The sequence below is a fragment of the Tenrec ecaudatus genome, chromosome 13 (genome assembly GCF_050624435.1).
Source record: "Tenrec ecaudatus isolate mTenEca1 chromosome 13, mTenEca1.hap1, whole genome shotgun sequence".
NCBI lineage: Eukaryota > Metazoa > Chordata > Mammalia > Afrosoricida > Tenrecidae > Tenrec > Tenrec ecaudatus.
Genome location: NC_134542.1, coordinates 38,305,646 through 38,320,220, shown reverse-complemented (window position 1 = coordinate 38,320,220; position 14,575 = coordinate 38,305,646). Strand labels below are relative to the sequence as shown.

At 44.5% G+C, this 14,575-nt stretch overlaps 1 protein-coding gene across 1 annotated transcript in view; it reads left to right on the top strand.

Moving 5' to 3' along the window:
- The window catches only part of LOC142423839 (aldehyde oxidase 3-like), a 118,841-nt gene that overhangs the window by 103,571 nt on the left and 695 nt on the right, over positions 1 to 14,575 (top strand). The window contains exons 33-34 of the mRNA XM_075528950.1: positions 229 to 417; positions 10,590 to 10,757. Coding sequence (XP_075385065.1) covers positions 229 to 417; positions 10,590 to 10,757 — 357 coding nt within the window. The remainder of the gene's footprint in view (positions 1 to 228; positions 418 to 10,589; positions 10,758 to 14,575) is intronic.

Sequence of the window (14,575 nt, the reverse complement as noted above, 5' to 3'; positions counted from 1 at the left end):
TGTAGGGCCAGTGAAATAATAGCACTGGCTGTTTTCACAAGTAAGTCCAGGCATTTTTCCCTAAAATCTACCCAAGAATATCAGAAAGATATTATTTGCATTTGCAACTAGAATGTGGAGAACTAGAACTCCTGAGCCAAACAGTCACAGAAATTACATTTTCAGGTGATACTTGGAAATCCACACTACGTCATGCAAAAGTGAGTTCCCATTCTTTCTTTACCTCAGATTGAAGGAGCATTTACTCAAGGCCTTGGACTGTACACCATAGAGGAGCTGAAATATTCACCGGAAGGAGTCTTATACACCCGTGGTCCAAACCAGTACAAAATCCCTTCAATGACTGACATTCCTGAGGAACTTCATGTGTCACTGCTGGCACCAACCCCCAATCCAATAGCAATCTACTCCTCCAAGGTAAGCAGCTATGGCCAGATGTTTGTTTACTTCTCACCTGTAAATCTCTTTTAATGAATGAATTAAACCCATATAGGTATTGAGACAAAAATCACCTTGAGCAATTCACTGAGAAGATAGCCAGAAAGATACAGAAATGACACGTATGAAAGGGGAAAACTTCCTGAAGATGATGCCACTGTCTGACAGGATAGTTCACAGCTGATAACTAACTACAAGAATGGTCCTGCAGGAGCTATTTATAGCTTCAGGACACCTATTTCAGTGTCTGGGCAGCCTTCAGTCCTTTGATAAAACATTGAAGCTATCGTGGTGCCTTTGGCAGAATTTGGAGAGGTTTTGCGTCTTTGTGATGCCTTCCAGCACCAGAGAAATCAGCCTTATACTTTTCAAGCCTGACTCAGAAGGATGTGTCTGAGCCAATGTTAAAAAAAAGCAAAAGATAAATTTGAATCATTTCAGAGCCCCTCACAGTTCAATTCCCCTACCCGCTTGTGTGGCTGAAGGAGAAATGTAGTCCTACGTCCTTGTTAGGTCTTGCTCCATTCTCCCACAAACCCTGTGGAATGCATAAAGGCAGCTCAGATTCTCAAGGAAGCCCAGCTCAGAGATGCAAACCAAAACCCACTGCTGTGGGTGAATGATTTGATTCCTCACCACATCTGAAGACAAATGTGTGTATAAGCAAAAGTGGTGAAGAAAGCTGATGGTGCCCGGCTATCAAAAGATATAGCGTCTGGTGTCTTAATGGCTTGAAGGTAAACAACTTTCCATATAGCTCAGCTCAGAAGCAACAAAGCCCACATGGAAGAAGCACACCAGCCTGTGTGATCACGAGGTGTCGAAGGGATCAGGTGTCAGGCATCAAAGAACAAAAACTCAAATCATTGAGAATGAGGGGTAGTATAGATTGGGGACCCAAGACCCATCTGTAGGCAACTGAACATCCCCTTACAGAAGGGTTATGGGGAGGAGATGAGCCAGTCAGGGTGCAGTGTAGCAACAATGAAACATACAACTTTCCTCTAGTTCTGAAATGCTTCCTCCCCACCCACTATCATGATCCCAATTCTACCTTACAAATCCGGCTAGACCAGAGGATGTACATTGGTACAGATAGGAACCAGAAACACAGGGAATCCAGGACAGGTGATCCCTTCGTGACCAGTGCTGAGAGTGGCAATACTGGAAGGGCAGAGGGAGGGTAGGATGAAAAGGGAGAACCGATTGCAAGGATCTACACATAACCTCCTCCCTGTGGGGTGGACAACAGAAAAGTGGGTGAAGGGAGATGTCAGACAGTGTAGATATGACAAAATAATAATAATTTATAAATGATCAAGGGTTCATGAGGGATGTGGGAGTGGGAAGGGAGGGGAAAAAAGAGGAATTGACACCAAGAGTTCAAGTAGAAAGTAAATGTTTTGAGAATGAGGATGGTAATAAATGTACAAGTGTGCTTGACACAATGGATGGATGTATGGATTGTGATAAGAGTTGTACAAGCCCCCAATAAAATGATTAAATAATAATAATAAAGAAACAGAGTTCTATGCAATAACTTATATGGAACGAGTCTTGTTGTCAGTTGCCATCAATTCATGGTGACCCATATCAGGCGGGCAAGAGAGAACTGATTGTTTCATAGGGTTGTCAAGAAGCAAGACACACCTGGGTCGTTTTGAATGGCCAGCCTTTCAACCAGTAATCATAGTAGTGACCTTTTGTGCCACCCAGAGACTAGAAGAGCCTAGTCTTCTATGTTCCATATGGTTTTGGTTTTGCTTTTAAATTTTAAAGGATGGCATAAGCAGGTAAGCCTGCTTATCTTGACCTCTTCTGTAAGTTGAATATGCTGCTACAATGAGGTTGGATTTAATGTAGCTTTTCAATAACATCTACAGAACTGGTCATTGTTACGATGTGACAACATACCCACCTACACACTAAAAGGGTATGTTGAAATGGGACATGTTACCTCTGTACAGGATCATTATGCGAAGGAATCAGCTTGGTGGCAATAGATATAGCATAGTGCCTCTGGACAGTGTTTCATTTAAATTGATTGCTACCTCTTAATATTGACATGGCTTATCACACACTCACTCCTCCTCACTTTAATCTGGACTCTGCTCTCAACAAGCCACAAAAATGGCTGCCTACAAGGTTTCTAAGGATCTCTTTGTGGCAAGCCCTATCAGACCTTCTTTAGTCCTTAACCTTCTGGATATTTCACCAGAGATCCCGGCTGACCATTCCCTCCTTCAGTGTTATCATTCCAAGTACCTGAAACGTCTCCGCCTCCTAAATTTTTCCCTCTCTCTTGACCTTCTCTTTTGTTTTGATTTTTTAAATCATTTTATTGGGGGCTCATCCAATTCTTATCACAATCCATACATACATCCATTATGTCAAGAACATATGTACATTTGTTGCCATCATCATTCTCAAAATATTTGCCTTCTACTTGAGCCCTTTATATCTGCTGCTCATTTCCTCCCTCTCTCCCCACTCCCCCTACCTCATGAACCCTTCATAATTCATAAATTATTATTTTGTCATGTTACACTGTCTGATGTCTCACCCCACCTTCTTCTCTGCTGTTCCTCCCCCATGAAGGAGGCTATATGTAGATTCTTATAATCAGTTCCCCCTTTCTACCCCACATTCTCTCCACCCTCCAGGCATTGCCACTCTCACCATTGGTCCTGAAGGAGTCATCTGTCCTGGATTCCCTGTGTTTCCAGGTGCTATCTGTACATCCTCTGGTCTAGCCAGATTTGTAAGGTAGAATTGAGATCATGATAGTAGGGGGAGGAAGCATTTAAGAACTAGAGGAAAGTTATATGCTTTATTGTTGCTACCCTGCACCCTGACTGGTTCATCTCCTCCCCACAACCCTTCAGTAGGGTGTCCTGTTGGCTACCAATGGGCTTTGAGTCTCCACTCTGCACTCACCCACATTTTCAATGATATGATTTTTTGTTCCTTGATGCTTGATACCTGATCCCTTTGACACTTGTGGTCACACAGGCTGGTGTGTTTCTTCCATGTGGGCTTTGTTGCTTCTGAGCTAGACGGCCACTTGTTTATCTTCGAGTCTTTAAGACTCCAGACGCTGTATCTTTTGATAGCTTGGCACCATCAGCTTTCTTCACCACATTTGCTTATGCACACGTTTGTCTTCATCGATTGTATCAGGGAGGTGGGCACCCATTGATATGATTTTTAGTTCTTTGATGTCTGATAACTAGTCCCTTCTGCACCTTGTGGTCAGACAGGCTGGTTTGCTTCTCCCATGTGGGCTTTGATGCTTCTCAGCTAGATGGCCACTTGTTTATCTTCAAGCTTTTAAGACCCCAGATGCTGTATCTTTTGATATCCGGGCACCATTAGCTTTCTTCACCGCATTTGTTTATGTACACGTTTGTCTTCAGTGATCGTATCAGGAAGGTGGGCACCCACTGATATGATTTTTAGTTCTTTGATGTCTGATAACTGGTCCCTTCTATACCTCATGGTCAGCCAAGCTGGTGTGCTTCTTTGTTTTGATTTTTTTAGTGGTGATTCATTCTTTGGTGATTTTTGCAGGCACTTATTTATTTCTCTATCTCTAAATGTTAATGACTCACAGGACTTTATACCTCTGTGGCTTTTATTCTGAAGCATTCCTTGGCTAATTCACTGTATACATAGTGAGAGGGCTTTCTCTTAAGCTATATGTATATATCTCTATGTATGTATATGTGTATATATATTCCTTGAGATACCTTGAGAGCAAACCCTATGTGATTCATCCTGTAGTCTCCGTGCAAGAGCTAAATACAGCATGCACTTAATAAATATTTAAGAGGTTGATGGGGTTTTTGTCTCTAACAGGATCAAATCTAGGGCTGGCCCCCAAGTCTGCTCCATTAGTTCCCGAACTTCTCCATTTTCAACAAAACTATAAAAGCTCAACATTCTGTACTTTTTGGAGAAAGAGAGTGATCATGTGTGCCTTTGCCTTTGTCCTTTCCTGTGGGAAACATTTCTCAGCCAGAGCGCTGTCACCTGCACTTCACTCTACTGTGTGGTTGTTAGGGGCCCTGGAGTCAGCTCAGACCCCAGCTACTCTGGACACAGACTCTATACTCTATACAAAGCACGCTTGGTCCTGCACCATCCTCACAATCATTGTTACGTTTGAGCCCCTTGTTGCAGGCACCGTGTCAATCCTTCTCCTTGGGTCTTTCTCTTTACCACCAACCTTCTATTTTACCAAGAGACCTACCTACTCCAGGCACTGGTCCCTGCTGAGGAGCTATACAAAGCACAGGACACAAGATCTCGCCATCCTCGCTTCTGAGGAGCAACCTGAGGATCCTTCCTCCAAGACAGATTTCTTTGTTCTTCTAATAATCTATGGTACTTCCCAACTCAATTCTAAGGCACCAGTTCTCCTGCGGTCTTCCTGATAAGCCGTCCAGCTTTCACTTGCATATAAGGCAATTGAAAATACCCTAGCTTGACTCAGGCCCATCTTAGTCCTCAAAGTGACAGCTATGATTTTCAACACTTCAAGGAGGTCATGTGCAGTGGAACTTCCCAGTGCAATCGTCATTTGAGTTCTTGACTTCTGCGTCCATAAGCATTGATTGCGGATCTAAGTAAGATGAAATCCTTAAACGTCAGTCTCTTCTCCATTTATCACGATGTTGTCTAGCGATCCAGTTTTCTTGGCATTGAGTTGTAGTCCTTCATGAGTAAATGCTTCACACCTCTTGAATTGAGCAAGCCAGGGTGTTCCATCTGCATATCATGGGTTAAGGAGCCCTATGCCAATCCTGATGCGACATTTTTCTTCATATGGTTCTTTTTTTAACCTGCTCAGCACACAGATGGAATGAGTATGATGAAAGGCTATAACCTTGCACACCCTTTTCCTGATTTTAAACTATGCAGGATTCCCTTGCTCTACTGCAATGGCTGCCTCTGGGTATGTGTAGATGCTCTATATAAGAACAATTGAGTGATTTGGAGTTCCCAGCCATCTCTGTTATCCAGAGTTTGTTATGATCCACTCAGTGGAATGTCTCTGCGTGGTCTATAAAATGCAACCATGTTTCCCATGGGCTCTAAGGTCAAGCTGAGGACAATGGTGTCCCTCAAGCCACAGCCTCTTCTGACTCTGGCCTGGTTTGCTGGCCGCTCCCTGTTGGTGTGCTACTACAGTCAAGTTTCATTCATTACCTTCAACAGAGTTCTAATTGTACGGGGTGTTGGTGATAATGTTTGCTAATTTCTGCATTCTGCTGGCTAGCCTTTCTTTGAAATGGGTATAAATGTTGATCTCTCCCAGTCAGTTGGCCAATTGTCTTGGAATAAAAGAGCAAGTATTTCCCGTACTGCATTAGTTTCTGTTTTGGGTTTTTGTTGGTGGTGGTGGTGGTGGTTTTTTATTTGTTTCTTTTTACTTTTTAATGTGAATAAGATGAAGATTTACAGATAAGATCACAACTTTTGTATTTAACAATTTATCAACCTTCCCATAGATTGCCCTGTAGCCCCCACCCCCATCTTTTCTTTCATCTCTCCTTTTGAACATCGGTTTTTCCCTTCACCCAAGTTAACACCTATCTGTCTTCTAGCCTATGACTTCCCCTCCCTCCTTTTCCTCTGATCTTTGGCAAACATCAAAGTTTATTTTTTATGCTGTGAAAACACGTTCTTTCAGACCAGTGTTCTCATACAATAATTGTCTTTTTGTGATTGAGTAGCTTCACTCAGTAGAATATCCTCCACATCCATCCATGGCGTGGGATGTTGCACAACTTCATCATTCTTCTCTAGAGATGTGCAATAGTCACAGCCCACCGCTGGCCGTGCAGGTGGTCTGCGGCTTCCTGCTATCGGGGAGAGCACTGTGATGAACAGCGGTGTGCGCATGTCCGTTCTTGCTGTGTTCCTTATTTCTGTAGAAGGATTGCTGAGATGTATGACATTTCTCGCCCCAATTGTTTGAGAAAAAGCCATGCTACTTTCCACGGTGGTTGGACTGTTTTATATCACAGTGCCAGCAGCAGTGTATGAGAGTTTCAACCTCTCCACACCCCCTCCAGCATTTGTCTTTTTCTGCTTTGGGGGCTATGCCAACAAGCTCGTGTGAAGTAGTACCCCATGAGTATTTTGATTTGCAGCTCTTGCATGGCTCGTACTCGGGAGCATTTCTTCATATAATTGGTGGCCTCCTGGATGTGGTCTTTGGTGAACTCTGTTCATGTCTTCTGCCCATTTTTAAATTGAGTTGTTCCTTTTTTTCTTATTGAGGTGTTGCCGTTTCCTGTAGATTTTAGCGAGGAGTCTGTTGCCTGATATGTTACTGTTGTTGCTAAGAGCCATCGAGTCTGTTCTGACCCAGGGCAGCCCTGCACACCACAGAAGGAAACACTGCCCGCTCCTGCGCCATCCTTAAAATTGTTCTTGGTTTGAGCCCATTGTTGCAGCCACTGTGCCAGTCCAGCTTTTCTAGCTCCATGTCTTTGCCACTTCATGTTAATAACTTGCTTTGTCTTTTCAAGCAAAGGGTCGGAGCTACGCTCTGAGCTGTTCTGTTCAGCTCTTATTTGTCATCATGTCTTCTATTTGCTTAGCTGCTCTCCTTTCAGTGTCTCTTCTGACATACACGTGGATCTTTTCTTTGTTTTCTTACTTTTCAAATGACCTTTTGCTTTCGTCATGTGTAGTGTTCTTTCTGTCGTCCCAGACTTGTCAGGTCATTCATGTCAAAGCATCAAATCGGTTCTTGAAATTCTGTTGGAATATACTCAGTCACGTTTTCACTCTCGTGGACTAGTTTTCATTTTTTTCAGCTTCAACCTGAACGCAGGGGATGGGCTGTTCCACACTCGGCCCCTGGCCTGGTTTTACCTGATGATATTGACCTTCTCCATAATCTCTTCCCATAGTTATAGCCCATTAGAATATTCAATCTGGTGATGCTGTTGAATTGTCATGTTTGCGATGAAGAAGCTGTTGACCTGGAAAAATGCTCTCATGTGATCTACAGCTTTATTTCTACCAACGAGGTCATGTTTTCCAACAACTGCTCCTTTCTCTTTGTTTCCATCGTCCACATTCCAATTGCCAATAATTATCAATGCATCATGATTACATGTGTGATCACTTTTGGACTAACAAAGTTGGTAGAATTCTTCCATTTCTTCAGCACCAGCTTTAGTGGTTGGTGAGTAATCTGAATAATAGTCGTATTAACTGGATTTCCTTGTGTGCCTATTGAGATTATCCTGTCACAGCACTGATTTTCAAGATCTTGAAATAGTCTTTTTGATGATGAGGTGATGCCATTCCTCTGGAGTTGTCCTTCCAGCATAGTAAACCATCAAAATGGACAACACCAGTCCATTTCACTTCACTAATGCCAAGACTATATCTATCTTTATATGCCTAATATGACACTTAACAACAACAATGTATTTTATGCATGATATTTCTTATTTGACAACTTGCAAGTTTCCTAAATTTGTATTTCATACATTCAATACTTCAGTTATTAATCGATGTTTACAGGTGTTTTTTTTCTCATTTTGAGTTGGCCCCATCAACAAATGAAGATCCTGAAAGCTTTACTCCATCCACATCTTTATGGTCGACTCACTTGGAGAAAGCTGCTCTTCTTCCATTGTCTTTGGAGTGCCTCCCCCCCCCCCCCAGGGACTTATCTTCTGGCTGGACATCTGGCAGTGTCGCATCGCTATCCCCAAGTTTCTCAGGGACTGAGACCGCAGATATGCACAGCCTGTTCCTTCTTTGTAGTCTGTGCTTAATCCGGGAATCTGTTCACCTGGGGTGTTGGCATCTGTTCACCTGGGGTGACCCTGCTGGCTCGGAGTCCTGGAGGCCTAGTGTGCAGCACCTCAGCAACACGCCAGCCACCACAGGATGACAGACAGACAAGTGGCGGCACTGGACAATTTCCCACTGCTCATGCATATTGTTTTCCCGGAAGCAAACCACTCGGTCTTTGTCCGTGTCTGTTTTACTCTGGAAACTCCAGTGAGACCTAAACCCCACGGGTGACCCTGCTGGTATTTGAAATCTGGGTACCACCACAGCACAGCAAACTGACAGCTGAGTGGAAGGAGACATAAACTCCAAACCCCCAATCCCCTGCTATCAAGTCACGAGTTTGACTCATGTGACCCTAGCGCAGGGGTCCTCAAACTTTTTAAACAAGGGGCCAGTTCACTGTCCCTCAGACCCATTGGAGGGCTAGACTATAGTTTAAAAAAATGAACAAATTCCTGTGCCCACTGCACATATCTTATTTCCATAGTTCAATCACATCAAGCAGCACTGTACAATTGCTACCACGAGCATCTTTCCTTTAAGGACTGCCTTGTGCTTTCGAAGCTGCAGACCCGGCCATCAGCAGCCCAACTCAGAACCCACTACGCCGTCGGGGTGTAGACACATACGGGGAGCGGAAACCTCTGGAGCCAGCACAACATGCTATTGTGTCACGGGCGCCTCCTCCTCCTCCTTCTCCCCCTCTTCCTCTTCCTCCTCCTCCTCCTCCTCCTCCTCCCCGCCAACTTACGCTATTGATGCTGGGATGTGGAGGAGCCTCACTGGAGAGAGAGATGGTTGTCAACTTGTCATGTCGCTCTTGTCCTTTCGCCCTGGCAGGTGTTTGCATCTTCTCTCAGACAGTTCCTGGCACCTTGGGACTCTTTGTTCCTATGAGCAGAGGGACTGGGCTTTACCACCTGCCTTAAATGCTAGGCTTCTCCTCAGACCCCGACTACATAAATATGAAGGCCCAAATTACATCCCTGCTACAGAACAACGGGAGGAAAGGAAGAAAGCCACTAACCTATTAGGGAGTGTCCTGTGTGTTAGGCTCTCCGTCGTGAGAAAGCAGCTCGATGTCAACATACAAGTCCAGGGTATCAGCAAATATCACCACCAACAGAGAATATTGCATTTTCCTCCCTGAACAAGAGTGTGGAGAGACAGGACAAGTCATCATCACAAGATTAAAAATGGGTTTCCCAGAGAGATGATTGGCCTGGGAGCAGAGTGTGAGCTAGACTTCACCTCTCTACTGGCAGCCCTTGTGTGGCAGACACCTTGTCACGCAGGGCTGCACCGGGCCAGCTGGTACATGGTCCCCACTGCCATGGGGTTGATGCTGATTCGGAGCCACCTGCCAGGACTGGGTAGAACTGCTCTTTTGGGTTGCCAAGGCTGGAAATCTTCATGAGAGCAGACAGCCTAGCCTCATCCTCCCTCAGAGTGGCCGGCAGGTTCCATCTTCCAAATCTCCCGTTCGCAGCCCAACACTTCACCCACTGTGCTACCAGATCTCTTTGTACACGACGCTCCCCTGGATACGTGAAAGGATGAGTGAATGTCCTTGACATAGTTTAGCAGGGCGCAGGTTCTGAGTAGCTTGGGCTTCAATTTGAGAGGACTATGTTTAAAGAGAGGAGGAGCTTGGGGTGGGAGGGCAGGACTCAGGAGGAAGGGGTGCAGCAGAGGGCCTTGGCAAGATGGAGTGATTGCAGAGAGGAGCACTAAAGGATAAGAGAAGGCTATCCAAGAGGAACATCCAAGAGGAACATCCCTTGAGCAGGAAAGGCAGGGTGGGGTCTGTGGCAGTTGGCAGTGGTAAGGACAGAGACGCACACACGCCATCAGAACTGGGATAGGCCCCTGGGGACATCTAACAGCAGGAGCTGCCCACCCCGCCCCCGCCCCCACCCTCCAGGAAGAGCCATGTGTGCTTCCAAAAAGTGCTGGCTCGTAGGATTGAAATTTAGGATTATAGTACCTAATTTGGGGAAAGCTGTTGAGAGCCTGTTATTATCTTAGATTAAAGTACTGAGGATAAAGCTTGTCGAGGTCCTGACTGGCAGCATCAGCCAAAAAAGCAAGTTGCTGCTACTCCCTAGCCAGCCTCGAAAGGCCCAGCTGGTGCCTCTGGTAATGCAGGTAATGGGGGAGCTTCCCAGTCACCAGCCGCACCCTGCGTGGTTCCCTGGGGCCCTGACCTGCCCACCTCCTTAACGGAATTTCTTTGGGGTCCCAGGAGGTTTCCCAACATCTCATGGGCTGGGCCCCCGAGAGTACGCTTACTAATGAACCTCCCTTTTCTGCTCCTCCCACAGGGCCTGGGCGAGGCAGGAATGTTTCTGGGTTCTTCTGTGTTCTTCGCCATAGCTGATGCTGTGGCTGCTGCTCGGAAGGAAAGAGGCCTGGCCCCGACCTTGACAATGAACAGCCCACTGACAGCGGAGTCGATTCGGATGGCCTGTGAGGATCAGTTTACAGACCTGGTATGGATGGGCCTCCTCCTTCCTGCCTGTGAATTCCCTGCCCCCCTCCCGAGATGCTCAGTGCATATCATAATGGGTGGAGGGGGAAACTTGGAGCAGATGCCCATTTAAAAGTAAATTTACCGTTTCAACATATATATTGCTTTCATTTGGGACATGGAGGTAACCTGACTCTAATTTTCGAAGAGCCAGCTGTAAGGTTTGTATCATAATTTATCCAAAGGGGAAATGGGTTTTGAAGAATTGGAGCTTCCCAACTGGGATCCAAATGGGTTGCAGGTGGATTATTGATATTTTTCTAACTCGAAGCAACCTTCAGTCACAATCCATTTACCCCAGGTGTGCTGCAAAACTATTATCACTTCCTAAGAGTGCCTGACCTAAAAGGGCCAGAAGTCCTGGCTATGGATGCAGGCCAATGCTATCCAATCAAGTGCCGCCAAGCCACACGTGCTCAGGAAGCCCTTGAAGGGAGGCCAGTCCAAACTGAGATGTGCTCTAGCTGAGCAACGGAGCCCTGGTAGCGTTGTGCCTATGCGTTTGACTGGTAACTGCAAAGTCAGCAGTTTGAAACCATCAGCCACTCCATAAAGAAAAAACCCAAAGCCTTCTACTCCTGTAAAGAGTTACAGTCTTGGAAACTCCCACAGGCAGTTCGCTCCTGTCCTGTAGGCTCATTATGAGTTGGGTGACAGGGAGTTTGATTTTTTTTTTACCTGTAAAATGCACGTTGAAGACTTGCTACCATAACAAAATTATACAATATCTTACTAGTAATTGATTGCATAATGGAAAATGGTCTAAATCTATTGAGTTAAATAAAACATTAAATTATTTCACCTTTTATAAAATGCAGCTATTAGAAAAAGTGCATTACATATGTGCCTCCCATTTGTGGCTCCTACTCTATGTCTAGGAGACGGTGCAGCTCTGGACAGACCTAAGAGATCAAAGAAAGTAATTGGACTCTAAGTCTCCCTGCCTTTCAAATTGACTGGCTAAGGGGTACTGGGAAAGCTCAGCCTTTTATTATCAGTACTTTGAAAACAAGACCTTCACAAGGCCCAGGATTAACAAGCACAGTGGGAGGAAGGGAAGGCCTATGGATGGGAAGGGGAAACGAAAGAAGGAAGGAAGGATCAAGCAGAAACAACACACACGGAGGGGCAGCAGAATACTAGGTGTCCACCAAACTGTAGATAGTTTGACTAGACCTCGCAGTTAGCAGGCCCACGTGTAACCACTACACTACTAGGCTAGAAACAAAATGGAGGGGCCAGTTTAGACTCATTCCTAGATACATGCATAAGCCCAAGGCTGCTGTAGACCGCACAGGGCTTGGGAGGTTTTTGGTCAGAGAAATGGCATCATTAGACAGATTCTTCTGAAGACTGTCACATGAATTGGTGAGAGAATAAGGGAGCTACTGGCATAGTCCATGCAAAGGTGACAGAGGCTGGAGAGGGATCGGTAGAGGTGATAATGGAGAGGCAGGACAGTCGAAGAGGCACTTCCCACCTGACTGAATGGAGTGGGCAGGGGAGGAGCAGTCAGAGGTAAGTCCCTGGTTTTGCTCTGGTGAAATAGGTAATGTGGGGAAAGGAAAAATCTGAGTTCACAGGAAATGTGGGTTAATACCTGATAGTCAGCCCTGATGGCACAATGGATAAGAACTCATTTGCTAACTGAAAGGTTGACAGTTCACACCTATCCAGAGAGTCCTGCAGGAGAAAGATCCGATCATCTGCTTCCTTAAAGAGTATAGTCGAGAAAACCGGATGGAAGAGCTCTACCCTTTCACGTCAGCTTGCTCCAGAGCACCTGGCACCACCAGCCAGCCAAGAAAAGAATCCCCAGACCAACTCCACTGCCAGATTCAAGCCTTGACTCTTAGCAACCCTCTAGCACCCAACACGACTGCTCCATACCATTCCCAAATCTGTAAATCCTTATGGAAGCAGACGGCTACATCTTTCTCCATGGGAACACCCAATGGGAAGGCAGATCTGAGAGCAGGAGGCACCAGGATGGGATCCCAAGGCCCGCCCTGTACACTCAGTGGGAGCAAACTTGAACTCTGTCACGTAGGCTTGCTAGGAGTTGGAACTGGCTCCATAGCATAGAGTCCCCGGGTGGCACGGCCAGGCTGAACAGCAGTCAGTGCTCAATCTATGTACGTTCAATGCCTTGATGACCAGTGATCGCGGGGTAAACGTGCTGTGCAATGACTAGGGCTTGGAAGCAAAGAGGGGAATCTAAGCAACATAAAGAGTTACAGTCTCCGAAACCCACAGGGGCAGTTCTGCCCTGTCCTCTAGGGTTGCTATTGGTCCGCATCGACTAGATCACAGTGAGTTTGGAGTGTGGGGATGTTCAAGTCAGCCTGTTTTCTCTAGTAGATTCAGTGGTTCTTGGAAAGAATGTGCCTGATACTTTCTAAAATCAGACCTTCCTGACCTGAAGAGGTGACTCTCGATGACTTGATGGTTGTGTTGTCAGGAAAGCAACCTGCAAACTTGTTTTGCCTGCTCACATTAAGTGATCCCACTGAACTAAGCCACCGTGCCTAATACTGGAAGAAGCTACTATGTCAATAACTGGTCTTTATCATCCTTCTTTGGATACATAAAGAAATGATACGAAGCCAAGAAAATGTCTTCCAAACTAATTATGCTGTGAAGATGGCAACTGGCATTTTGAGTTTATCGTGAACAGACAAGTTCAGAGAATTTGGTCGGGGAGTGGGGGACGTGGGATGGTGGGAGGGAGAAGGGAGTGCAATTCTGTTCTGTGTATTAAATACAAATGAATTTTAAGATAAATTTTAACCCTACCAAATATGAGTTGAGTCCTGGTGATCCATCTCTAAAGATTCTCACGTTTCCATGCATAGCTGCTAATGGAAGGATTTGATCAATATAAATTCTATTTTACTAGTGGCTTTATCCTTTTTCTCATGGTATTTGGGATTATGCTGCAGTTACCAGACCCCTCCAGTGAGTATTTGTTTTTTAAAAATATGTACCTTTCTCTTTTTTTTAATTTTGAAGAACAAATTTTTTTTAATTTTTAAAAAATTTAAGATAATTTAGCTTATTATTTTTAATTTTTTACTAATTTCACTTTGCTTTTACTATATTGTAGCTTTCCTTAACCAAAACAAAGAACTAAAAAGAAAACAGATTCAGTTTTATACTTCCAAAAAGCTCACATGGGAAAAACCAATTCACACCTCAAAATTTTCAGATGATTCTTATTGTTCTGCTGGCATTGTCTGGTAACAGACTGCTAACCACAAGATGGGCAGTTCAAACCCACCAGCCCATCCTTGGGAAAAAGACTAAGCTTTCTGCTCCTATAAAAATGAATAGCCTCAGAAACCCTATTTGGGATTTTTTTTTTGTTTATGTACTATATTTTCAAGTTGCTGCAAATGTTTATTACTCACCATGCATAAATGTGATATACCTGAAGAACATTCTCTGTCCTTCATCAATTTTGATAGAACTTTACTTTCCACTTAAACTAAAATAATTCACTGGTTGTGATTTCCTTACACAAATATTTCACAGAAAATATTAATAATACCAAGGATTCAAAATGGTATGAATGTAACACAGAAGAAAATTTCTAAGTAGAGCTATAATTGCCATGATTTGAACATTTCTCTATCTCTTGCTATATTGACAGCACTTCGAGTTGATTTATTTCAGCTGGAGTTAAGTTTAATCTCTGCTTTGTTATGTCAAAGAATTAGAGATCCTTTCTATGTAGCCACAAAAATAATGAATATTTATTTGGAAAGAATAAAAACAGCT